The sequence below is a fragment of the Melospiza georgiana genome, chromosome 15, assembly GCF_028018845.1.
Source record: "Melospiza georgiana isolate bMelGeo1 chromosome 15, bMelGeo1.pri, whole genome shotgun sequence".
NCBI classification, from domain to species: Eukaryota; Metazoa; Chordata; class Aves; order Passeriformes; family Passerellidae; genus Melospiza; species Melospiza georgiana.
This window is the reverse complement of record NC_080444.1, coordinates 15,831,915-15,858,351: the sequence shown is the minus strand read 5'-3', so window position 1 is coordinate 15,858,351 and position 26,437 is coordinate 15,831,915. Positions and strand designations below refer to the sequence as shown.

The 26,437-nt window shown below is 55.4% G+C and overlaps 2 protein-coding genes across 2 annotated transcripts; both read right to left on the bottom strand.

Moving 5' to 3' along the window:
• Positions 1-1,282: 1,282 nt before the first annotated feature.
• LOC131089834 (protocadherin-10-like) lies at positions 1,283-6,718 on the bottom strand. Its single transcript, XM_058034807.1, has 4 exons — positions 4,241-6,718; positions 3,038-3,096; positions 2,845-2,933; positions 1,283-2,644 (listed from the first exon to the last, which is right to left on the bottom strand). The coding sequence occupies exons 1-4, from the start codon at positions 6,716-6,718 to the stop codon at positions 2,397-2,399; spliced, it is 2,874 nt and encodes a 957-aa protein (XP_057890790.1). The 3' UTR covers positions 1,283-2,396.
• Positions 6,719-16,529: 9,811 nt separating this feature from the next.
• Positions 16,530-26,434, bottom strand: ZMAT2 (zinc finger matrin-type 2). The gene is made up of 6 exons (XM_058034720.1): positions 26,342-26,434; positions 22,368-22,461; positions 21,780-21,903; positions 20,688-20,761; positions 18,816-18,961; positions 16,530-17,340 (listed from the first exon to the last, which is right to left on the bottom strand). Exons 1-6 carry the CDS (start codon positions 26,357-26,359, stop codon positions 17,197-17,199), a joined length of 600 nt encoding a protein of 199 aa, XP_057890703.1. The 5' UTR covers positions 26,360-26,434; the 3' UTR covers positions 16,530-17,196.
• Between the last annotated feature and the right edge of the window lie 3 nt (positions 26,435-26,437).

Sequence of the window (26,437 nt, the reverse complement as noted above, 5' to 3'; positions counted from 1 at the left end):
GATGCCTTTTGCTGTGTGAGCACAGTGAGCAGCTGGGCCCTCCTGCAGAGGGGTTCCAGTCCTCTCCCAGTGCTGACCAGCAGCACCTGAAAATGCAGCAGAGACACTGCCAGGGTTAATCCAGCAGGGGGAGAGGCTTGCTGCCCTGCAGGGACTCAGGTCCATTTGATGCTTTTATTGCTTCTTGAGGCTGTTATTAATCTTATTGTATCACTTTACATAATTCCCTTGTTCTTTTGAAGCAGTGGAACAGGCTAATACTGTGCAGAGGTCTCAGGGTAGCTGTTTGGGGTTCTTTTTTACCCTTAACACTCTCTGGAGACCCTTGAAGAATGCACTTGGCAGCAGAAAATCCTTCATCCTACTGTCTAATTGGGACAGGGAATATTTCATCTACCCGCAGCCAGGCAGATGTGAGCTGGGACTGAAGTCACCAGCAGCAGCCAGGTCCCTTTCATGTCCAAAGCTTTGTCCTCCCGGGCCCCTGGCTCCCACGAGGCCCCTTTGAGAGCTCCCTGGCCCTGCTTCCACTGAAGGGCTCATTGCCCCTTGCAGACAAGGACTTTTCTGGGTTAATCCCAAAAGCCGCATTGCAGCCTCCCCGAGCCAGCCACCAGCAAGTTCGGGGTATGGGAAGGACAACCACAGCTTGGTCACCTCAGGACTTCATCTGGAGGCTAAGTGCTCCCACATCAAGCCAAGAGACATCCCACCAACAGATCCAGGCTTGCCTATCCCCAGGGAGCTGCCCCTACACCTGGCACAGGCCCAGGTTATCTCTGTGGCCCCTGAGGGAAGCTGGAGGTGCCTATCCAGGGAAAAGGGTAAATTAACCAGAGAAATCAATGTAACAACCACGAGTTGTTCTGCCATTAGTGCCACATCCAGCCCCTCTCCCAGCAGCTCGTGGATGCCCCCACCATGGTGCAAATCTCCCCATGCCCGAGCTGGAGCACTGAGCAAGGAGCTGTGGGACATCTCCAGCTCCTTCTGGCCATGACCCCAAAGTGCTCCTGAGTCCAGGGAAGGAGAGAAGGGGGCCTTGAGCCCCCAGAATACATGTGAAGTGAATAAAATGAGCTCTAGGCATAAAATGAGCTCTCTGCTCCAGAAGTCAGAAGGGCAGACATATTTTCTGGAGCTGGAAGTGCTGCTCCAGGAGCTGTGCAGCAATCCCTGCTGTTGTGTGCAACTCAGGGACAGCCAGGAGCCAGGGTGAGCTATTAAAATACAATTTATTGGTACAAATCAGACAGAGTGAAACAAACTCAGTTTAGAAAGAGCTGTCATGTTCTGCACAGATGGATTCAAAAAGAACTGTCCCATGACCAGAGCAATTGGCAATGATGGCAGACAGACTGGTGGACAGGTGCAGGGTGCACAAGGCAGGGGAGAGAGACTGTGCTGGGGCTGGAGTCCTGCCCTTGAGGGCTCCTGACTGCCAGCTAAAGGTTCCAAAAGAGAAAAAGGGCACACTTGGAGAGGTTTGTCCTGTGCAGGTGGGGCCCCCAGTGCACCAGAGCAGGGGTTCCTCAGGCATTCAGGACTTGGGGAGCACAGAGATCCGAGTGAAGGCAGGGGCTGGAGGGAAGAGACCTGTGCTGGGGTCACTCCAATGGTTGGAAAGTGGTTTTCATTCAGATGATGTTGCCTAGGGCTAGAGAGCTGCCCAGCAGGGCCTCTCCTTGTGCATCTCTCAGGTGCTTAGGCTGGCAGCCCCTCTGGCCATGCAGTCCATGTGTGCTGCTCCTGAGCAAGGCTGGCTCTGCCCTGGAGCTGGGCTCTGTCCAGCCCTGCAAGCATTGGGTCAGGGTTTGAAGAGAAGCACTCATGAGGGCTGGGGGTTTTGCACTCACTTCCCAGAGAAAACAGACACCAATTGCTGCTCTGGACATGCAACACATCCTGCTGGATCTCAGGGACAGAGCAATGGTCACTGCCCCAGTGGGTGAGGTCAGGTTTGGCTGAACCAGGCCTGGCCTGCACACACTTTCCATGCCTAGAGGGACAGAGATAGAGGCATGCAGCTCAGTACATTCACACAGCCAGACAAGACAAAGAAGTGACAAAGTTTACAGAGATGAATGGTCCCTAAGGGGACATGGGAATGGGTAAACTCAAGGCAGATTTGCTTAAATCTGGTCATATGGACCTCAAACAGCACCTGCTGCCAACACAGCTCTGCAAGATGAGATGGGAGAAATTCCCCCTGCCACCACCCCCCAATCCCTGTAATGTTCAGTCTCTTGCTCCTTAAATCCTTCCCACATGCTCTGTTGAGCCACCCTCCCAGCATCTCCATAAAATCTTGAGTGGTCCATACATGGAGGCATGTGCTGTAGGTGGATCTGGCAGCTGAAATAATGCAGAAGATTCTGAGGGTAGAGCCATCCAGGCTACTTCAGGTCGTTGTTGATAACCACACTGTCATGCATGTCACAGTATGTTGTCATCTTCTTCCTCTTGCCAAAGGTGGAGAAGCTGTTTTTGTTCTCCCGGCCCGGGAAGTGGGGCCCATCCTTGCTGGAAAGCAGAGTGGGGGTGCCAGGGATGTAAACGTTGTGCTGATAATCCAGGGCTGGGTACAGGGGGCTGTAGTGGGGTGTCCAGATGCTGTTGGGGCCTGCTGAAGCCTTCTGAAACTCTGGAGAAAAGATAAGTGAAAGATTACATCCACATCCCAGGATGCAAGTCTTGTGTCACCAACCTCCATCCTGGTGCCTGGACACCCCTTCCACCCACAAAACTTCACCACTGCAAGGAACAGGGGTGTGATGCCCCCACTGCACCTCCAAAAGTGACCAGAAGGTCTGGTCTTGCCAGCCCCAGAACCCCAATACTAACCAGAGACAGGGGTCACCAGTGTGCACAGCCTCTCATGCTCCTTCTGGAGGGCTCTACGGATTTCCCCCACATCTTCCAGGCTCTGGGAGCTAAAGAGAAGAGACTGGTTCAAAGCTGTGTGGGACATAACCTCCCCATTCCCATATCCCCCTTCCACCTGCTCCCTCTGTTTCCCCAGGGCTGGGTTTGGTACCTTTTCAGGGCAGGTCTCTGCGTGCTCGGAGGCAGCCAGTCCGTGTTGGGCTGCTTGGCCTGGAAAACACAGGGAAGAGCAAGGGTGAGTTATTGGGAGCTCTGTCAATCAGCCCTGGGACTCTGCCAAAAAACCCTGCCCTGCCAGCACAAGTGTTCAGCAGGCAGGCATGCAGGACCACATCTCCACTTTCCCTGTCTCCTTTGTGGAGAATTAAGCAGCACATTCCTGTTCTAGGGAAACTGAGACAGCATGGAATGAGCCTGTCCCCTTCTGGACCTTCCTCACCCTCCTGAAGTATGGGGGTGGTTCTGGGCTTGTCCTCTGCCTCTGGGGGTTTTAAGCCTGTCATTCTGGGGAGAGACAGGTGGTTCTCCTATTCCTGCCAATTTTCAAACGCATTTTTTGCACGTGCAATGTTTACTTAGCCCAGGTCTGAGGTACTAAATGGTGAGAGATGCAGAAATCAGCTGTGTGCTTGATGTCCCAGGAGGGTTGCAAAAGCTGCAGGAAAATCTAATTAAGTATTAGGGAAGAGAGTCCAGGGGTGCAAGGAGACACGTGGAGAGACTCTCTTGGCACAGAGTCCTGGGCTCTCCTTGGAAGGGCTGGTTTATTAAAAGTCAGACGTAAGTGGATTAGACGCCTCATCACTCTCCATCCTTGTAATCGTGTTTTGGAGAGTCTTTCATCGGGAAAATTAGACATTCCTCATTTCAATACCTAACAAATGTTGACATCAAAATCCCGCCCCGCAGACCCCACTCCCTGCCTGCTGGCACAGCCCGGTGCAGAGCAGCAGCCGGGCCCGGGACACTGCGGGCCCTGCCAGCACAGGGGCAGCAGAGCAGCAGCGATGCTCACACCGTCCCAGTGTGAATTGTTTACCCACACCGAGGAGAAGCCACCCCCCCCCCCGCTATCCCACCGCCCCCAGGGCACTGGAGCATCTCTGTTGCCTCTAATGGGTACAAAGACGGTGAGAAGGGATTTCCTCTCGCCTCAGCCGAGCCCGGCGCTCCCCCGGTAATTAGACCCGTCGGGAAGCTCGGTGGAGATCCCGCTGCCTGACGGCTCCTAATTCCCGCACTGATCAAAGGCTCCGGTTGTTCTCTGGGAAAAGCCGTGCCTGGTTTCCCCCGTGGCAGAGGCTGAGGGAGGGGGCTGGGGGGAGCTGCTAAGCCCTGCTGGGCGCTGTGTTACCTCTTTGGAGACCTGGAGATGCTGCTCTGGCCGGGACCGCTTCCCGGGATCCTTCTCGTTGTTCCGGGGGGGGCTGCAGGGTTTGAGGAACATGAAGTCGCTCTGAGCAGACTCAGGACCAAGGCAGACCTTGTAGCAGTAGCCTGGGGGGCCGCCCGCGGGCACATCAAGGCAGGTGCCAGCCGCGGTCCCTGCAGGGGGCTGCGCCGTCAGGTTGGAAGTCTTCAGGCCATCAGGGGAGGGTCTGGACCCGGGACAGCAGTGGCAGCGAGGCGGCGAGCAGCTGTCCCCCTGGCGGGAACGCCGCTCGCCGCGGCAGCGAATGGCTGTGAGAATGAGGATGGCTAGGAGGAAGGTGAAGGAGATGGAGCCCAGGGAAACAAGGAGATAGAGGGTGAGCGGGGAGGATGAGGAGGCCTCTGGAGGGAGGCTGAACTCGCTGAAGTCGGAGAGAGTCTGGGGCATGGTCTCCACCACCGAAAGCAGGAGGGACACGGTGGCAGAGAGGGCTGGTTGCCCCCCGTCCCGCACCTGCACAACCAGCTGCTGCCGGCTGGCATCCTGCTCCAGAAAGGAGCGCAGCGTGCGCAGCTCGCCCGTGTCGGGCGCCACGCTGAAGAGGGTGAAGTCGGTAGCCTGGAGGAGCTGGTAGGAGAGGCGAGAGTTCAGCCCCGCGTCCGCATCCACCGCCGACACCGTGCCCACGAGGTAGCCGGGCCTGGCCGAGCGCGGCACCAGCTCGGTGGCAACGGAGCCATTGCGGGGCAGGGGGGAAACGATGACCGGGGCGTTGTCGTTCTGGTCCAACACAAAGATGTGCACGGTGACGTTGGCGCTGAGTGGGGGAAACCCTGCGTCCTGCGCTTGCACCTGGATCTGGAAGCTGCGGATCTGCTCGTAGTCGAGGGAGCGCAGGGCGTACATGTGCCCGCTGTCTGAGTTGATAGACACGTAGGTGCCCACGGGCATGCCATGGATGTGCCCGTCAGCTATGGAGTAGGACAGGTAGGCGTTTTGTTGGCAGTCGGGGTCTAAGGCGCTGACAGAGCAGATGGAGGCACCTGGCGCGTTGTTCTCCATCACGTAGACGCTGTAGGAGGGCTGGAGGAAGCGCGGGGCGTTGTCGTTCACGTCAGACACGGGGATGGTGAGGGTGCTGCGGGTCAGCAGGGCAGGCGAGCCCATGTCCCGGGCCGTGATGCTCACGTTGTACTCGGGCACGAGCTCCCTGTCCAGCGCCTGCGTGGTGACCAGCGTGTAGTAGTTCCGGAAGGAGGAGCGGAGCTCGAATGGCACATTGGGGCCGACCTCACAGCTCACACGCCCGTTGTCGCCAGAGTCCCGGTCCTGAACACTGATGACAGCGATCACAGTGCCTGGGGGTGCATCCTCCAGCACGGGTGTGGACACAGAGGTGAGGGTCACCTCTGGCGCATTGTCATTGACATCAAGGAGGTGCACAAGCACCCTGCAGTGCACGGCCACAGCTGAGGGCCCGCGGTCCTTGGCTTGCACGTAGAGCTCGTGGAGGCTGGCCCGCTCATAGTCCAGGCGGCCCTTCAGCAGCACCTGCCCGCTCCGGGGCTCCACGTGGAAGAGCTCCCGGACGCGTGGCGGTGCGTGCCCGCTGAAGGAGTATTCAATCTCCCCGTTGGGGCCCTCATCCAGGTCAGTGGCGTTGAGCTGGATGACCAGAGTGCCAGCAGGAGCGTCCTCAGGAAGGCTCACGCCGTAGGAGGGCTGGTCGAAGGCGGGCACGTTGTCGTTGGCGTCCAGCACGGTGACGAGGATGTGCGCCGTGCCGGAGCGCTCGGGCACGCCGCCGTCGAGGGCGGTGAGCAGCACCCGGTGCACGCGTTGCTGCTCACGGTCCAGGGCACGCTCCAGCACCAGCTCTGCAAACTTGCTGGCATCGCTGCGGGTCTGCACCTCCAGGGAGAAGAAGCCATTGGGGCTGAGGCGGTAAGTGTGCACAGAGTTGGTGCCCACGTCCGGATCCTGGGCGCTCTCCAGGGGGAAGCGGGCACCAAGCACGGCAGACTCGGCCACCTCCAGCACATATTCCTGCCAAGGGAAGGTGGGTGCGTGGTCGTTGATGTCCAGCACCTCCACCTCGACGCGGTAGAGCTCCAGTGGGCTCTCGACGAGGAGCTGCAGGTGGAGCAGGCAGGTGCCCCCGGCCTCGCACACCTCCTCCCGGTCAATGCGCTCGTTCACAAAGAGGATCCCGTTCTCCAGGTTCACCTCCAGGTGCTGCCTAGCCCCGGCCCGTGACACGATGCGGAACCTCCGCGCTGACAGGGTGGACACATCCAGCCCCAGGTCCTCCCCCAGGTTGGCCACGAAGGCTCCGTGCTCCAGCTCCTCGGGCACGGCGTAGCGCAGCTGCCCCCGCGCCGGGGGTCCGGCCAACAGGAGGAAGAGGAGGGAGCGGAGGAAGAGCTGTCCCCATGGCCCGGAGCCTGCTCCGGCCCCCATGGCCCCGCGGCGGTCCCGGGAACGAGGAGTCGCACCCGCGCCGCCGCCCTCGCCTTCCATTGCCTCTCGCACTTTCAAAGAGTTCAGGGCTCCCGGGGGCGGCGGAGGAGGGCCTTGCCCGGAGCTGCGGGGCCGAACCGCGGCCACCGGCAGCGGCTTAACCCTTTCTTTGCTGGCCCCCGCAAGGGGCTGCAATCCGGGTCCCGGGGCCACAGCAAAACCTGTTTACGGGAGCCAGACGCACCTGAGGAGGGGACCACCTTCTCATCTAACGGGGAGATCCCGTTAACGGCGGTGGGAGCTCCAGCAAGACCGATCGCTGCCCGGGGCGTCGGTATTACCCCGCAGATGCTGCGTTCGGACCCGCGGTAGATTAAGAGGAGCCCAGATCGCGGCTGCTGCCAAATCCCCCGGCCGCGTCCCCCGCCGTGCCGGTCCTAACCTTTACCAGATGGTTAAGCCCCTCCAGACTTGATTACATTTCCCTGCACACCGTTTTCCTTGTAATGCGGAGTTTTTAATTACAGGAGCAGGGGGATTACAGCCCTGGATAAAGCTGAGCCCATCAGCGCGGAGGCACAGAGACCCCCCCCCCTTCTTTCCCTGCCTCCTTCCCACCCCCGACACCCCGCTTGCCCGCAGCCCCGCGTCCCAAATCCCGCTCCCCCGCCGGGCACCCCAGTGTCAGCCCCCTCGGGCTCTCGGCGCACGATCCTGCCCAGATACCCCCGGATCTGCCTCCCCGCACCCCAGCGCTGCCCCCACCGCGGGCACAAACTTTGCGCCCCCCGCGGAAGGCGAGGGGGAGGCGGGAGCGGAGCGAGCCGCGGGTCCCCCGCCGGCCCCCGAAGCGCGACAGACGGCGGCCCCTGCGCCCCCCCTTCCCCTCCCCGGTACCGCTCACGGTCCCTCCGCCGGCCGATCCGTTCTCCCCGCAGACCCGGCTCCAGCCGCCGCCGCGCCCGGGCAGCTCCGTGAGTCGCCTCCCACCGCCGCCGTCCCCGGGGCCGCTCGGTAACGGGACGGGGCGGCCGCGGCCCCCGCCCCGCGGCTGCTCAGGGCGCGGATAATCCCGTAACGATCCAGTTAAAGGCTCGAAGGGGCTCGGAGCCGCTTTAGCCGGGCACTGATATTTCACCGCCTTTGTCTCTGCTCACCGGTCCCCGTTGGGAAGGGAACGGCCGGCCCCATCCGCTCCCCCCACCTTGCTCCCCACGGGGACCCGAGTGGGAAGCAGGATCCAGAGCCGACCGGGAGACCGGAGGAGGCAGGAGGCGGCGGAGCTGGTGGGGTTTGTCGGGCTGGGAAAAGGATTTGGTCCCTGGGAGCGCAGCGAGACCCACGCGGGACGTGCCGCGCTCGTGGGGTCGCCGGTCGGGGAGGGCAGGCGGGGCGGGCAGGGGGAAGGAGCGGAGCGCCTGGGGCACGCGTGGGCTCGGGCCGCTCGCGGGTGGAATCGGGACGGCTCCCGGTGAGTGAAGCCCAGCCCGCATCGGCAGCGCCGGTCACTGCCAGCCTGTCCCCCGCGCCATCTCCCACGCCAAGACCACCCCTGGCGGCGTCGTTGTCACCCCCGCCCCGATCCGTTTCTTTCTAATCCCCCTCCAATCCTCGATTCGCGCCCCCCCTGCCCGCCCCCCTCTCTCCGTCCATCACCGCCCAGCCCTCCCGGGGCTGAGATGCCGGCGGTGGGATGGTGGGATGGAGCGGGTATTGCTCCTCCGGGACGCCCCTCGGGTGCTGCTCAGGCCAGAGGGGGATTGAGGGTGAGGGCGAGATGGGACACAGAAATTTTCGGGGGTCTTATTTCATTCCCTCCAGTCCTTCCCCCGTCTCTGACCAAACGCATTCTGCAAAATCATTGGAGCGGCTCCGGTCCTATTGTTTGATTTAGAGTAAAATATTCACCACCACCTCCTGCTCCCGCAGGTGCACCGGCAGGATCCGAGCCCCCCCCGGCCCCCTGCCCGATCCTTCCCGCCCTTCTCCAGCTCTGCTTGGTAAGGCTCCCCCCACCCTGCACATCTTCATTGCTGCTTCCTTGGGGGGGGGAACCGTGTCATGTCCCCCCTTGCTTCCCTCCTCTAAGGGACGTCACAGGATAGTCCCATCCTGTTCCTTTTCCTCATCTCCCCAGACCTTGCAGTCTCTTCTAGCTCCTCTCCCAGACCCCACGATTCCAGGGGACCAAGGTCAAACGGGGTAGGGGGCTGGGAGGGGTTAGGGAGAACAGACCTGTTCCAAGGATCCCTTTCCTGAAGGAAATGGCTCGGGCTGGGGGTGCTGCAGAGGGCTGAGGAATCCAAAGAAGAGCATTTTTGGGGGGAACATAGCAGGGGAGGGTGAGCAGCAGGATGGGGGGATGGAATGGGGACAGTGCACCACTAACATCCCTCTTCATACCCTACAGATTTTAAGGCCCCTCTTGTGGTGCAGAAGAGTGTTCAGCTGCCAGCCTTGTTCTCCCGGGGTAGGGAATCAGGATGCAGCTAGGAGCCTGTTTTTGGAAAATGCTGGAAGCTGCAGGGGGGTCTGTCTCTCTGAGATGCCTTGGCACAGGCGGGCGGGTGGCCAGCTGCCTCAGGTCAGCTCTGACGAGCCTTGGCACGGCCAGCCGGGGAGATCAGGGTGGGATGTGGGATGCAGCAGGAGACGCCGCAGGTTGAGCTGCCTTGGAAAAGTCACGCAGAGAGCAAAGGACTGGGCGGGGGGGGAAGAACACTCGGCTGCCTGTGGGCACCAAACCTTGCCCAGCCACCACTGCCACTCCATTTTCCTGCCTGCTGCGTTGCGGGGCAGCAGAAGGGGCTGCAAGAAGCGCTGTCCCTGCCAGAGCACAGAGCTCCTCCCCCAGCTGCCCAGGGCAGCCTCTGCCCAGCCGTGCATGCGGCTGCTCCCCCTCGCTCCGAGGTTTGTGGTGCCCAAGAGGGCAAACACAGCGGGAAGGGGGGGTCTCCTGGTGGGAATGACAGCAGCCTGGCCCTGCAGCTGGGAAGTCGCTCCGGGGTTGCTTCTGTAGGGTCAGGCGCTGGGGATTCAGTCTGGGAAGCCACAATGCTCTCTGCAGCAGGATGCCCTGAGCAGAGCTCCTTCCACTTCAAAACTTTGGTTCCCTGCCTTCCCTTGGGAGGAAAACCCACGTCCTGAAGGGGATGGTGGCTGTCTTGGCATGTTTATCAGGGCTGGTGGGCACTCTGCCTGCCCTTGTGTGCTGGGATGCAAGATATGACACATGCCCATCTCCTTTCAGAAGTGCAGAGGGACAGGGTGAGAAAGAAGGAGCAGGAGCTGGAGAAAGGAAATTCTCATTAAGGAAAGAATCTTCACCATGAAGGTGTCACAGGGACCAGACTGGGGCACGGATTGTCATCCTGGAGATAATCCTGAGCTGCCAAATCTAGCTCTTAGTAGGGATGCCCCAGGGTCCTCCAGATGTCCCAACACCACTGTGAACCTGGAAAGTCCCAGTCACTGAGCAGAGGTCACCAAAGCAAGGGAAAGAGCTGCCCAGATAGCCCAGGCTTGCAGAGCGCAGGTCCCAGATTGTCAGGAGCCACTTCTCACAGGCACCATACCCAGGGGTGGATGGAGCAATGAAGGACGCCAGGACTCCATTCCTACTGGAAGTCCTTGTCCATGGGCTTTGCTCTTCAAGGTGCTGGAGTTGCTTACCACCCTCCTCTTCCTCTGCAGAGGTGCAGGAAGAACTTTTGCACCAGACATGATGTGTTCATGGAGCTCCAGAGGGTTTTTATGTGAGGAGATGCCACTGAGGTGACCAACTCAAGGCTTACTACTGGTAGCAGGCACTTGACTCTCCTGGCCCACACAGACACACAAAGGGAAAACTCCCCCAGTCCCTTTGCCAGGGACAGATGGAAATAGGAACAGGCTCAGCTCCTAGCAGATCCTCCATTGCTATCACCTCCTTTTGAGCATTTCCAGGACATGGGGCCCAGTCCTGCTCAGCCTCTGAGGGAGCAGTTCTGAGTCCCTGGAGGACACAGACTTCAGTGGCAGCTCAGGAAGCCAAGTTTCCCCTCCTGCTCTGGTGGTGGGGGGAATTTCTTGCAAACCCAAGCTGCCAGAGGAGCTGCTCTCATGGCTGATGTCTTGTTCCACTTGAAGTAACAGACTTGGGACCCAAAGCAAAAGAAGGGGGGGGTGTGTTCCCATTATCCTGAGGGCTGGGACTGCTCACTTTGCTGTGGGCATCCTCTTAGAGGGTCTCCCTAAAATGTCCTGAGGGAATGTCTCCTTTCTGCTGGGAAGGAAGAAGGAACAGTGAGCAGGAAAGAAAGGTGGGCAGCAGTGTGATGAGTGCCTGGGGGAAGAGCAGCTTTGTGAGAGAGGAGGTGACACCTCTCCTCTGTCAGGCACCAGGGTGACTGGTGTTGGAATATTATGCACAATTCTTGTGCCTAAAGTTCTGAAAGGTTAAAAAACTGATTTAAGGCTTGGAACCATACATTACAGGGAGAAGTGTAAATGAAACTGTCTGAACTCTATGGAGAAAGAAACCAGAGGAGAAATGATGGTCGGGCCAGGGAGGTGTTACCTGGAGGAAGCGCTTTGGACATTTAAAAGAAATGCAGAGCCATGGCTTGAGCCTGACAGCTTCATGTAATAGGCAGTGAGAGGGGACCAAGCTGTCAGGACTTTTGATGGTGTCTATGTCTTTTGGTGTCCACAGATCCAAACAAAGGATTCCCAAGTTCCCCAGTGTATAATGCTGAAGTGGGAAGACTGGTTCTGATTGACCTCACCTCCTCCAGCAGAGAAACCACTGCAGCTCTTCCAGTCATGTTGAAGCTGGGATCCCTGTGAGGAGGCCAAGGGGCAGAAGTCAGAGTGGATGTTTCCTCTCCCCACAGACATCTTGCATCAACATCCACACAAAAATTGTGTGCCTGCAGTTCACATTGACTGTGTGCCTGCAGTTTGCATTGAAGTCCCACATCCCTGGGATAGGTTGGTGGTTTCAGAAGGGAAAGGGATGAAAAGGCATGTTCTTCTTTCTCCCCATTTCTAAAATTTCATTCTTCCAGTCCTGGACAGATATGGGGATGTTTCCTGCTTCCCTGTCCCTTCTTTCACTTCATTTCTCTGTCTCCATTCCCAGATAGGGACCACCTCTACCCTCCCCCTCTCCCCTGGCCCATGCCAGGGACTTTGCCTCCCTGAGACACACCCCACCATCCCCATCTCCTCCAGGGAGCTTTGCAGATCCTCCAGGCCTCCCTTTTCTCCCCCACCAGCCCTACTTCTTTCCTCTCTGTCTGAGAGATCAGTCATCGAGGGTGTCAACGCACACGCACCCGACTCCCCCGGGAGGATGGGGAGCTGCGAGCTGGGGGTGGTGTTCTGCTGCAAGAAGGCAAAGCTGCCATCAGCAGCTGCTTTGATCTGGAGACAATTACAGACGAGTGTAGGACCCTGCTCCACTCAGCCAATAAATAATGGAATTTCTGTGTTGACACAGACAGATTTCCCCCAAACTGTCAGAGAAGGGGAGACGGAGTGAGTGAACAGGAGCCCGAGAGGCTGGAGGGAAGGCGAGAGAAGCAGGAAGGGGAAGGAATGAAGCGGGCCTGTGGGAAAACAGGGAGAAGGGAAAATAAAAAGAAGTTTGGGAAGGCAACACGGATGGGGGGAGCTGGGCAGGGAGGAGAAGAAGCCTAAGGAACACATATTTGTAGAGGGGAAGAAAAATCAAGACAGGAACTGTGGGTGGAAACGGAGGGGGGGAGTGCTGCATACGCAGCTGGAAGCAGAGGGAAAAAAAATCTGAAGGTGGAAAAGAAAGAGAAGGAGGAACAAAGGCATGGCAGTGTCCCCGGGGCTCCCTGGCTGCCTGGCAGATCACACGCTCCCCGAGCAGGGACCATATTCCTGCACAGAGCGGCCCTGACCCCCCCGGGGCGCTGAGCCGGCATGGGAGGCACGCATGAGTTGGTGAAATGGTGCCACTGGTGTGCAGCCAACAGCAGAAATTTGCTCTGAGATCACAAGTCCCTGAAAAACCTCCTGCGGATGGCCTGTCCCCATGCTCCCCCTGCTCCTCCCCATCTCCCTCTCCCTGCTCCCTCTGCAGCCTGGAGCTGTTTGTTCTCTGGCTGGTGATGGTTTTGTACTTCACTCACGACAAAGCAAAACCTCCCTTGTGCTCAGGAGCCCCACACTGAGCCCAGCAGACACCATCCATCCAGCAACCCTCCAACCTGGGTGCAGCAACAGACCTGACAGGGATGGGGGGCACTGGGGTTGTCTCCTTCCTCCCAGTTTGGAACACTCCAGAGCCCTGCTTGTTCCCTCTTGGCCCCATCTGTGGCCTGAGCTGGCTCAGCCCCAGAAATTTTGTGTGTGGAGTATGGCCCAGCTTGCCAGGGTCTCCAGGCCAAGCACCACTTCACTGTGGGTGTCCCTGGCTCCCAGCTTGATCCTTTTTGCAAAAGCTGGCATTCAAGCTTCCCACCCAAGCTCCAGATGGGAAGCAAATAGCTCCCAGCTCAGGGATTCTCCCCTCTGTAAATCTTCATCTTGCCCTATCTCTGCCTCCTACCCCTTTCTCAGCCAATGCCCAGAGAAGCTGTGGCTGCTCTGTCCTGTGGCCCCTCCATCCCTGGAAGTGTTCAAGGACGGATTGGATGGGGCTTGGAGCAACCTGGGACAGTGGAAGGTGTCCCTGCCCATGGCAGGGGGTTGGAACTGGCTGATCTTCAAGGTTCCCTTCCAACCCAAACCACTCCAGGATCCTGTGATTCCTGTTCTCTTATGCAGCAACCCCAGCTCTAATCAGGGGCTGAACCTTTGCCCTGGCACAGATCACATCCTGGGGACACCTTGTTGTCCCCACACAAGGAAGGCAGGACAGGATGCAGATTGGGCCAAGCCCTGAGTGTTCCAGGTGGCTCTCAGCACACAGCTCTCCACAGAGCTGGGAGGGGACAGGAATGCTGCCCCTGGAGTTGTGTGGGATGGTGCCACAGCACTGATGGGACTGATGGCAGCGTGGGACACCCAGGAGCCTGCACAGAGCAGGGGGGGTGGCACAGTCTGCCAGCACCACTGCACCAGGTCAAAGCCAGGCAGGAGGGAGGGTTTCCAGATATATTGCCTATGGATGTTGTTTAGCTTTAACACTGGCAAATGGCAGCAATGCCTGCCTAACTGGGGCAGCAGTAGCTTGTGGCCTGAGCAGTGGGAGGACTGGAGCTCCTGCCAAGCGCTTAAATCTTCCAGGATGTAAAACTGGTGGAAATTGCTGAAAAAACAGGTCTTTCTGCTAATAAAGTCACAGGGAATGATTCAGCTAGCCCAGACAGGGTAACACACAGGGCCAGGCTGGGACCCCTTCTCCAGAATCACTTCAGGTCTCTGGTCCCATTCATCTTACTGGGATGGTAGGAATGCTGCTGCTGCTCCTCTAGTCCCAAGCAGGATGTGTAGAGAGTGAGGGGAAGGTGGTTTAGCAGGAGAGGGTGGGGTTGAGGAAGTGCCCAGAAGCCTCCCAGGGTGCCCAGAAGGAAAGAAAGAAGAGCAGCTGGGTATTTGTGCTCAGCCCCTCCATGAGGCCTCAGTCCTTCATCCCAGGATGAGGCCAGGGAAGATGTCAGGGAGAGGGGAAGTGGAGATGGTAAGAGAGATTTATGTTTTTTCTGGGGTCTGCTGTGATGCCTGAGAACTTCTCCAGACACTGCCATCAATAGTCAGTGGGATGGAGACAAGGGAGGTCAGCTCAAGCTGAGCACAGTCCCCAGCCTTCCTCCAGGTCTTCCATGCCACAGATCACGAGGAAGCTGCACCTCTGCCCAGGCACTGGGAACAAGCACCAAGCTGGCTCCAGGCACCTCAAAGCATTTTCACATTAGGAACAGGCAGGACATCCCAGCCTGGATGAGCAAACCACGCAAAACATCTCTCCTTACTCCACCAGATCCCAGTTTTAACTTGAGGAAGAGCTAATGAGAACCAGTAGGGACAGAGCACCCCAGCATTGTTCACTGGTGAGGAGAAGAAGGGGACCTGCAGAGCTGGGTCTTCTCTCAAAGTAAAGCCCCAAGTCTGACCCATCAGCACCTTAAATTCAACATGGAGATGGCAAATACTAACTAAGGAGTCATTGAGAACCACTGCTCCAGACTGGGGGCTGAGAGCCTGGAGTTAACACCTCACCAAGCAGTGGTGGGAGCAAAGAGTTAACATGGCTGGTATAGGGAATGTTATCTGTCTCTTCTCTAAATATTATTTCCTCCCATGAAACCAGCTTTTCATCCTTGGCTAGAGGCAGCTCCCGCTGCTGGGAATCCAGCAGGAGCTTGTATCTGCTGCTGCACACACCACTGCTCCCAGCAAGCTGCCGAGACAAAGAGCTGCGCTCCCCCGGCGCCAGCAGCCCCAGCACGGGGAGCTGGGGCTGGGGCTTTGCCCCCCAGGGTGCAGGTGGCCTCGGGAAGGGCTTGGGGATGACAGGCTTTACACCAAAGAGGAATCTCGTTATTGAAAGCGCTGCGCTGTGGAGGGATTTCCTCCCTGTCTTGCAGGGACAGGCAGGGCCCAGTGGCAGGAGGCTGTGCAAACACCACCACCAGCCCAGGAGGGTTTCTGTGGGGCTGCCCATTTCACACCTTGCCCCTTGGGTGTGCCAGGACGGACAAGACCAGGATACACCGTGGGAAAACCAAGCTAGCAGTCACTGCCTCCAAGGTCACAAGCTGGAAAAGATGGGGGATGTGGGGCAGCCTCTGCCCCATTGTCAGCAGCATCAACTCAACAGCTGCATTGAGGGCCTGGGTGTTTGCGAAGCTGGTGGCTGGAATAAAATGGCTGCTGCTAAATCTTCTCTGAAACATCCTAAACTTTTAATGTGCATGAAAGCACGGCAGCATCCCTCTCGCACCCCGGAGGGCACAAAGGCGCGAGCGTCTCCGCTCTCCCATTCAGCCGGAGCCACGTGCTGCAGCCTGAACAGCGCCAGGAACGTGGCTGGAATGAAAGTCGCCCTCCCAGCCCGTGTGCTCAGAGAGCCAAAGTCAAAGGATTGCCAAGTTAAAAGGGTCAAACCTCCAAGGACAGCTGTATCTGACTGGCTATATATCATTTCAATAGCATCTTCAACGGGGATTATAATCTGAATTGAAGCGGAAAGACCTGAGGCAATGAAGCTGTCAGCAGGCTAAGATTAAGGAATTAAAACAGCAGCACAACATTACAGGATTTGTTCTAGATGTATTAGAAAGAGCAGGCTAAACACTGCAGCCTTCCCCAGGCTGGAAATTTCATACGAGCACGGAGAAGGGCAAGCGCAAGGATTTCATCAATATACATAAAAAGAGAGAGGAGAGCGAGACAGAGCTACCAAAACCCAGCCATGCAAAATATAAATCCTAACTGCAGACGGAAATGAGTCACACAAGGTTTGACTGAGGTAAATAAAAGCAGAAATGAAGTGGATTTAGGGGAAGGTAGAGGTGAAAAGACACTGACAGCCAGCAGACAGGAAAAAAATGGCCCTTAATATACTAAGGCTGGTAAAATCTGGAACACAGCCCAGCCTGTCTTGGATTGCCTGATGGGAATGAAGGTCCCCAGCCCTGAACTCCCTTCCCCTTCCATATTCTTACACCCATCTCCAGAATTACTTAAAAAAGCCAAGAATGATGGCAGTGGTCTGCCTAGGGCAGCTGGGAGCTGAGCCAGGAGAGGAAGGCACACACCTCACCTCTGCCACCACTGGGTCCCCAGAAGGCCACCCCAGCTCTGTGCTCTTCAAAGCTCTCAAAATAAAGAAGGCATCAAAAGCCCACCAAAGGGCCCATTAAAACATTCCATTTATTTCTGGTAAATTGTACACACCTTTCTTCCATTGGCTCTATCCTAGACCAGTCATGGGGAGGAATTTCTCCCCTTCCTCAAAGATACTGAAATTATGGGCTAAAACACAAAGAAAAAGAGGGAAGTCTCCCTTGCAGAAAAAAACACACAGAAAAGTTTCAGCAACCCAGACTCCATGCAGCCACCAGCTCTGCTCAGCACAAGCCATAAAGATGCACCTCTCACACTGCTTGCTGTGGCACATTTCCTTCATTATGAGCCTAAAAGCAAGTGAATCCCTCCCAGCATCTCAAACATAGCTTGGGTGACAAGTAGGGCCTGGTTGACAACTAGATTAATCCTGAACCAGGCCACCTGTGCAGAATGTGCACTTTATTGACAAAAAAATGTACCCAACAGAGCACTTCCCTGCACACACACGGCCACAGAGCAGCCAGATCTAGGACACAGAAGGAGAAGGGAAGCTAATGAGAGGCAGAGCTTGATCTGCAGCACAGGTAGAGTATGGAATTGCTTTTCAACTCTTCCAGCCAACTTCTACTGGGAGATTTACATACAAGTCCTCAATCAAGTCTTTGAAGAGTTATCCAGAGTTCCCTGGGTAAAAACAAGCTGTTTAGAGAAAGAGGAGAGTCCAGAGCTGTTCAGTGGCTCTTTTTGGTTGAGCCAAAACCAGAGAAACCCATCACAGCTGCCATTTCATCATCCTCTTCAAAGGTCAAATCTTCCTCTGCCCGCCTCTTCTTCTCTCTCTGCTTCTCCTTCTTGTAGGCTTTGGCCTTCTCCTCCTGCAGCATGGGACACAACAGCAAAACAATTTGACCTCCTGAGCTGAAGGAGTTTTGAGACACCAGGTACTGCACAATTACCACAAATCCTGCCCACAGCAGCCAAGCTGTTCCTGAGGAAATAAACAGCAGAAATCCTGGCCTGTAGTCCTCAAGGAGGAAGTTCATCAGTGAATCCAACCCACCCCATTTCCCAGGCCAAGAGCAGAGACACACACACAAACAGACAAAATGATGCATCATCAAACTCTCTCTTCTGAGCAAACATCCCAGGTTTTGCCTGGAATCAAGGCTGGGACAAGGAGCTGGTTTGAAAGCAGGAGGCCATTCCCTTGTCCAATGCTTGGTGGCAGTGACTGTGATGCCTGCTGGCTCCCAGCCTGGCACAGTGACAGCTGCTCACTGGAACAGAGGCTGGAGCTCTGAGAGGCTTTCAGGGGGGTTTTGGCATCAAAGAGTTTGAGCTGCTCTAATCAAAGTGTTTTGCTCTGTGAGGATCATGAGCCCTGGAACAGAGCCAGAGGTTTGTACTGGGTGACACCAAAGCATGGCTTCAGCTCCCAACTTAGCAACTGCTCCCACCATTCTCATCACTGCCCTCTGTGCTCCTGAACACAGCCATGCCCTGGAGAAAGCTACATCAGGAGCTGCTGCTGATTTCCTTCTTGCCATCCATTGACTGGCAGCAGCTTTTCAACCCACAGCACCCCCTTTGCTGCTGGGGCAACTCCCTCCTAGCCCCCAAACAGAGGGGGCTCAGCAGCACCACAGCCTGCCTGAGAGCAGAGCACAGGGCTGCTCTGTGAGCACCCCAAAGAGCTCTCCTGTGCTGAAACAAAGCTCAGGGCTTGGCCAGGGAGACTGAAACAGGCAGTGATCTGTAACCTTGGGTTATGTGGCTGCTGATAGAAGAGAAGCACCCATAGAAGCTTCTCAGCTGTCAGAACTTTGTTGGGTCTTCAAATAACTGATTTTCATGGTTACTAACATCTAAGTGCCAGTTTGAGAGACATCTGCTGTCTTTTACCACCTGCTCACACATCTTGCATCACAGCACACCATTCAAAAAGCCCTTCTACACTTGGGGAGGCCACACAGAAACAAGGGCCCTGTGGAAGGGGATTCCAGCAATCCTAAGAGCTGTGGAAGGTAATGGATGAAAATGCAGATCTGCTATCAGACCACACAAGTTCCAACACAACTAGTGGGGGACAAAAAATGGACTTGTGCTGTTCTGAGTGGAAATCTGAAGCATCAAGAGTTATTCTCACACATAAAGAGGAGAAAAGGGATTCTAGGGACAGCAATGCAAACTTTTGAAAAGCAGAAAAACAAACCCCACTCGTAGGAGCAGATGAGAAGCCCATGCTATCAAGAACAATGCTTATGAGGGACAAGAGTAGGAACCAGGGTTGATTTCCTCCCCAAAATTGTTTCTGGGGAGCTTTGCTTCCTCAGCTGCTGCCCAGACTTACCTCCTCACGGAGTTCCTTCATCCTCTCCTCAAAGTCATAATCCTTCTGCTTCTCCTCCATCTTCTTCTTGTTCACCTCAAAGCGTTTCTTCACCTGGTCCAGCGTGGAGCGCTCCACCCGCATGGACATGCCCAGATTCCTCTGGTCTGGAGAACACGAGTGGAATCAGCAGTGATCTGCATGAAATCTCCATCCCTGATCCCAATTTAAACAGCACAGCACCACCTTCCTGCCTGTCACTCCCCTCAGAGCACCTTCCAGGGTCAGATTAAGGATTTCTTAGGTTGGAGAGTGGGCTTTAGGGCCATACCATAACCCACAACAATCCAAACACTACTTATAACAAGAACACAGACTATTCTTTAAAGGTTCCTTATTTGGATGCTCCCTGTCATTTGCTCTGATGCCTCAGGAAATTTAATCTTGGACCAGTGGAATAAAAAAGGGTTGGAGTGTTGAAAAAGGAGCTAGAATAAAACTGACAGGCTGGCATCTCTCAGCTGTGGGCGATGCTAAACAAGACATGAGTGGCACTCAGAGATCCTGATTACACAGGACATTCCCAGCTAAAACAGAGAATATAAAGTCAGGCCTCTGATTCAGTGGCTCCTCAGAGCAGATTCACAGTTTTTCACTTGTGGGTAAGCCTGTGCTGACAGGGCTACCCCCAGAAATGCCTCCAACCCACATTTCTGAGTGGATCCAAACACCCTGTTCCCTCCAGCAGCCCTGCACAGGCTTGTCCCAGAGATGCAGCAGCACTTGGAAGCTTAAACTACACACCAGGAATTAGTAAAAGGGCTGCCAAGAACAAGCAGGTCTGAGCCAGATTTACTGACAGGTTTAAAAGTTCCCAGACACATTCATATACTAAGGTACTGTGCAAGCAGCCACTTTCCAATCCCAGCTCATCCCTACAACTCATGCCCAGCCACACAGCCATGGCAGGATTTTTGATTCCAGATTCTCTCCTATGAACTTCTTGCTCATCTCCCAAAATGTCAGACAAGGCATGTTGGCACCTTCCTCCCATCTACATAAAAGCACAGGTTTTTAAAACACTGTGTTTTCTTTTCTGAGCTACAGAAAAGCACTCCTCAGGTTTCTACTGAACCTCCTGTTCTCAAACAGCCCCATGTGCAGGTCTGGAGCACACACATCTCTGCCTTTTTGTACACAGGTGATTTTCTGACTTCCACAAGGAGCCAAAAATACCTTCATGAGCAGGAACAACATGCAAAGTGTGTCAGTTCTGTTCTACTGCTCCTTTACTTTCTCTACATTCCCCCCTCTCTGAACATGCCAGGAAGAAGCAATATCCACAGTCAGATACACGAGGGTATAGTCCTGGTCTGAGCTCTAGAGGCATCAGCCAGTTCTGAGTTTGTACTCAACTTCTAGAGAAGTTTCTGATCCAAAAATAAGCCAGTCCCAGCCCTTTTACTTATCTAAGTACTTCTTTACAGTTTGAGTGCTGTAAAAAGATTCTCTCCAGATTTACAGAGGAGACATCATGATTTGGTGGGTGGACTAAATGACCTCTGAGGGTCCCTTCCAACCCAAACTACTCTAGAATTTTCTGACCCTGGGTTTCTCACAGCATTGACAGGAAGGACGGGGAAAATAAGTCCACAGAGTACACCAATCACTGTTTCTGCTGGGCTTATTCCATGAAAATGGCCCAGCACTCTGGAAGGTGTCAGGAGATCAGGGCAGCATCTCCACAGCTCTCATGGTGAGCTCCTACATGCTGATCTCCTAAGCTCCCTGATCCATAGATAAGTGTTCAGCCCTCAGACATGGGTGATGCTCAAAAGGAACAGTCCCTCCAACTCAACCAACCCTCCAAGGAGGCAAAGAAATGCTCCTTACGTTTTTTGCCATTGATGTGATCCAAGAAGTTGATGGAATCCTTCACCACACAGTCACATACATTACAGTAATACCTGTCAGGAGACACAGAAGAATGAACCCCAAAGCGTGACACAAAACTCAACCCACACAAGAGACAATCTGCATGTCACTGGGGACACAGGACACTTCTCCAAGACAAGAGGACCCCAGTGAGGAGCAAGGGCAATGGACAGGCTGCCATAGAGGTACCAACCCTGATACCAACACCCCTCTGACATGATAGAAACAAATTCTGAGCTGCTCTGCAAGACACTAGGCACAGCATTTTCTCTTGCAGCCACACCCTACTGGGTGGGATGGGCTTTGTGACACAGACTGCCCTCTCCCAAGGCAGGGCTGGCCAGCAGCTCAGGTTTCTATTCCACAGTCCTCTCACCTGGCTGCAAGGTAAGTGCAGCCATCCCTATCACTCACAGTGCAACTCCCTGATGAGCACAGCTGTGCCTCCTGCCCATCCTAAGAGTCCAAAAGTCAGGGGCTGAACTGCCACCCCTGGGTGCTGATCAGGGCTGCACATCTCTCTGGCACTGCTGCCCAGAGAGACACCAACAGCTTCACTCCTGAGGTGACACAAACTCAACACATTCTTTTGATGCTTTTGATGGCTTAGGGTGAGCTCAGAACCGTTTCAGACCTTGGTGGAACACGAATCACACAAACAGTGGCCAAACACCATTCCTAAGAACAGCTATCTGGATGTTTCTCCCATTCCCAGTGCACAGATACCCAAATCAGCAGCAGTCCTGGAGCTCAGTGCAAGCAAGCCTGGTTAAAGACACCCAAGCAGGCAGCAGAGATCTGCCTCTGCTGGTCCTACAGGTGGGCAACACTGATACCAAGGAATAATGTCCAAAGGGGCTCAGCCTGCTGGGTGTGTTCCATGTTACCCCAGGAGACACAGTTTAGGTGTAGAAAAATGCAGCCCCACCATCCCAGGCTCCAAACACAGAAGGACAGCAGCTCCTGGTGCCCTGGGAGGGGTCTCAGCTGTGTCACAGCTTCCCAGTCTAACCAGCATGACTCTGAGACCTCAATAAGACCACAACCTACCCTCCCATCTCTGACTGAGGGGTAGTTTTGGTGATGACAATGGTTTTCCCCAGCTTGGATTCCAGGTCCACTTTGTAGTCCCGGTGCCGCAGGAGTTCCCTTTTGACAGGCTGAGCTGGTTTGCCTAAAACACAAACAAAAGGTCAAGCTTGACATGCTGGATTTCACATTCCCCTTGGTGCAGAGGGGCCTGCTGGCTATCTGGGACTACCTGATCCACGCAGAAAATGCACCTTTGTTTTCAAATCAGTACAGGATATAATTTCCTCCTCACTGTTTCCTGGTTCCTATTAGAACCAGGAGCTGAAGTATCTCCAGTTCTGATTTGAGTTGTATTCTGAGATCTTGTTTCCAGCAAATGACTGGAAACAAGAAGAGTCCTCCTTCCCCAAAGAAGAGTCAGCCCCTGGAAAGGTTCTCAGGAATTTCTTTTGTCAAAAAAAAAGAAAACCATACTCAGTGGCAAACAAAGGAGAAAGGGAAGGAGCAAGCCAGCTCTTTCCCTTTGGGATTCACCTTCTCACTGCTCTGTCCCTCCCAAATTCCCAGGGTTTGGGAGGCTCAGTGCCAACCCAGCACACTGCTCACCATCTTTCTTCTCCCTCTCCTCCGTGAGCCGCTTCTCCGCCAGTTTCTCGTACTCATCCTTGTCCCACTTCCTGCGGAAGTCCAGGTTCTTGGTCTGGGAGGGAAACAGAGTTCATTACCATTTATTCCACAGCCTGATCACCTCTGAGGGGGCAAAGAGGGGGAATCACATGGCCTGTGAGGCCAGTGCAGAAAATTAGGAGAATTATATTATATCCCCCTGTCCTCTGTTTTCCATCCAGGAGTTATGGATGTGGTTTAAGATAATCACTCTCAGCATGCCTCTAGCTACTACTAGAATAATTTCAGAGCACTAAAAGAAGAAATGAGTTGATCTTAACAGCTCCTGAGATGATCATCCAGGCTTTTGCCTTGAAAATCAGACTCAAATGGAATTGAAACTGATGGATCTCAGACCTGGGAAGTGCCCCCTGACAAACACAGCAGCAGATTACACCTCCTTCTTCCAGAAGCCAAAAGAATCCAAGCTGCAATGTCAGACAAGGAAGCTGCAAAACAGAGGCTGAGCTAAAGAGAGTTTGATTACCCTGCAGGAGCAGGGAGGGCTGTGCCTGTCTGCTCTCAGCAGTGTCCACGTGGTGCAGGCATCAAAGTGCAGAGCTTGCCATGAAATCACAGGCACCAGGGTGGGATTTCCAAGTGAGCACATGGACAAGCAAAGAACAAGCTCTGAAACCCTGTCAAGACAGGGCTTGGAGGTACCAGGGAAGCATCTGTACAAAATCCACAGGTTTTGCTGTCCTGCTCCTGCAGCTTCACACAGGAAAGGGCAGAAACACCTCCAAGGCATGCTGGCCCTCTGGGAGCTCCACAGAACTATCTGGCAGTGACAGGATACTTGAATAGAATCCTGGAATGGTGTGTGTTGAAGGGACCCTAAAGATCATCTTGTTCTACAGGCAGGGACACCTTCCACTGTCCCAGGTTCCTCCAAGCCCCATCCAACCTGGCCTTGAACACTTTCAGGGATGGGGCAGTCACAGCTCTGGGCAGTCACAGCTTCTGTGGGCAACCTGTGCCAGGGCCTCCCCACCCACAGAGGGAAGAATTTCTTCCCAGTATTAAATCTAACCCTGTTCTCTGGCAGTGGGAAAGCCATTCCCCCTTGTCCTGCCACTCCATGCCCTTGTTCCAAGTCCTTTTCCAGCTCTCTTGGAGCCCCTTTAGGCATTGGAGAGGGCTCCAAGGTCTCCCTGGACAGAGATTGGTGTTCAGTCACCCCCAGGCTGAACAGCCCCAGCTCTCTGTCTCCAGAGCAGAGGGGCAGCAGCCCTTGGAGCAGATCCATGGCCTCCTCTGGGCTCACTCCCACAGGTCCATGTCTCTCCTGTGATGGGGCACAGGAGCTGGACACAGCATGGGCATGAAGGCAGGCTGAATTCAGGTGAAGCTGGCATTGAAGAAAACAAAGACTATTTTTTGGGTGGATTTCACTCAGTCCCCAATGCTGAAGGTAGAAGTGACTGGGGAATTCCTATTCCACTCACATTCCAAGCTCTTCCCAGCATTTGCCCCATCTGCAGCTCAGGCCCCCACACCTGGGATCAGTCATGGTTTCACTCAGCCAGCTCCTGAATTTCCTGAGCAGATAAACCCCCCTTTGGATAGAGCTGCATTCCCTCAGCATGGCAGGGAGAGCCTCTCAGTTTCACATTAAAGAAAGGACAAGATGTATTTAAAAACACCTCCGGGGGAGAAGGACCCCCCTCACCCCACACCCCACCGCCTTCTCCGCTCAGCCAAATCAAGAATCCAATCACAATCCAAAGGACACAAATCCCATTTGGAGCTACAGCAGCAGCAGAGCCATTTAAAGTTCTCTCCTCTGGCAATCCTTCAAATGGAACGAACAACTACTGATAGGGATGAAAATGCCTTGGGGAGGCGTAGAAAAATTCTCATTTATTCCCAGAGCTTCTTAAGCACTTTAAGGATGTCGTAACAGGTTTTATTAACCACCCTGAGCAAAAGAAAAGAAAATATCACTGAGTGTAAATTAACGTTTGGGGGTATTTTCCAGACTCTCCTGCATGCCAGGCATTATCTCAAATCGTAGCTGGTGGGAGCCTGCAGAGGGGGAGGTTTATTAGCTGCTTCTCCCTCCTGTTGCAATAAAAGGAAAATAGTCTTTTGCAGCTCTTTTACCAATCTGCCTCATCCAGGCGTGGGGAAAGGAATTAAACTAAACTGCGTGACAAGATCTTGGTTGGACAATATTTGAAGGGATGTTTCTGAATTGCTCTGCTGCAAGGCCCCAAAATCTTTATCTCAGAGCTGTTTTAGATAACAGAGAATACTTCTCAAATTAATAACAATCATTAATAACCAGAAGAGCCTCACAGCCTCCTGCTCCCTCTGGAGATGGACACCAATGGTGTGCCCAGCATCAGCACCAGAGCCTGTGAAACAACACAGGAGTCTCAGGCCAGGCTCAATCCAGCAGGAATTCTCAGCTGGCAGCTGACAATAAGACACAGCCCCCACCTCCCTCACAGGCAGGCATCCTGCTCCTGACCTCTCCCACTCCATGGAATTGATGCTGGAATGGTTTGGATTGGAAGGAACCTTGAAGACCAGCCAGTCCCACCCCCCTGCCATGGGCAGGGACAGCTTCCACCATCCCAGGCTGCTCCAAGCTCCATTCAGCCTGGCCTTGGGCACTGCCAGGGATGTGGCAGCCACAGCTGCTCTGGGTCTCACTTCTCTGTAAGTGGCTTCAAGGAAGGAAAGATTGGCCAAAACCCCTCAACAAAACCACAGCCCCTGTGCTGCTGACAGCTTTGGGATGGCACTGGAGGTGTCCCAACAGCCTGGCTCTCCACTCAGGCTACACCTGCAGCACCTACCTTACCCGTCCCATTTTAACACTCACAGAATCATTGAGGCTGAAAAAAATCTCCAAAATCATCAAATCCAAGCTGTGAGAGATCCCCCCCTTATCACTCAGTCCAGAGCACTGAGTGACACATCCTTGAACACCTCCAGGAATGGTGACTCCACCACCTCCCTGGGCAGCTCCTCCCAGTGCTGGACAGCCCGTACTGGGGAAAAGAAAACCATCTCCTAATTTCCAACCTAAACCTCCCCTACTGCAACTTCTGAGGCTGTTTCCTTTCATCCTGTCATTGGTTGTCTGGGAGCAGAGCCCAACCCACACCTGGTTGCACCCTCCTGTCGGGGAATTGCAGAGATGTTTCTCCATCGGGACAGGGAAAAAGCGACGAAGGGAAGGGAAGGGAAGGGAAGGGAAGGGAAGGGAAGGGAAGGGAAGGGAAGGGAAGGGAAGGGAAGGGAAGGGAAGGGAAGGGAAGGGAAGGGAAGGGGCCACCCGCACGAGCCATCGCCCAGCCCCTGGAGGTGGATGGGGGTCCCTGCCAGGGGGCTGGAGGTAGGAGGGCACCTCCACCCCGGAGGCTGAGGCAGCTCCATCTCCTCATGCTCCGCAGCTGGGACAGGCGGAGCTCCGGCCCTAGGACGGGAGGATCACAGAACCACTGCGACTGGAAAAGTGCTCTGAGATCATCGAGTCCAACCTCTAAGAACATCGACCCAACACCACCGTGTGAACCGGACCAGGGCACCGAGCGCCCCGTTCTGCCGTGTCCCAAACGCCTCCAGGGACGGCGACTCCGCGACTTCACCGTGGGCGGGATCGCGCTGGGGCCGCCCCACTCCCAGCCCCGAAGGTATCAGGGGAACCCCAACCTCCCACCGCCCACACACAAAGCTGCAGAGAGCAGGGATGAGCCCCCTCCCACCCCACACACACCGGCCCACCGCCGCAGCCCCGGCCCCGCCACATCCCTCATCCCGCGGCCTGGCACCGGCCCCGCCCGGAGTACAGCGCGTGCGGCGGGGCCCTGCCAAGCCCGGTATGAGCAGCGGGGGCAGCCGGCAGCCCACACTGTGAGGGCAGCCCACACTCGGAGGGCAGCCCCGGCGGCAGCACCTACCCCGCTGCCGGACGCCATGGCGAGCCGAGGGCACAGCACCGGGAACTGTCGCGCGGCGCCGTAAAGCGCGGCCGCCCGCGCAGTCACGTGTCCCGC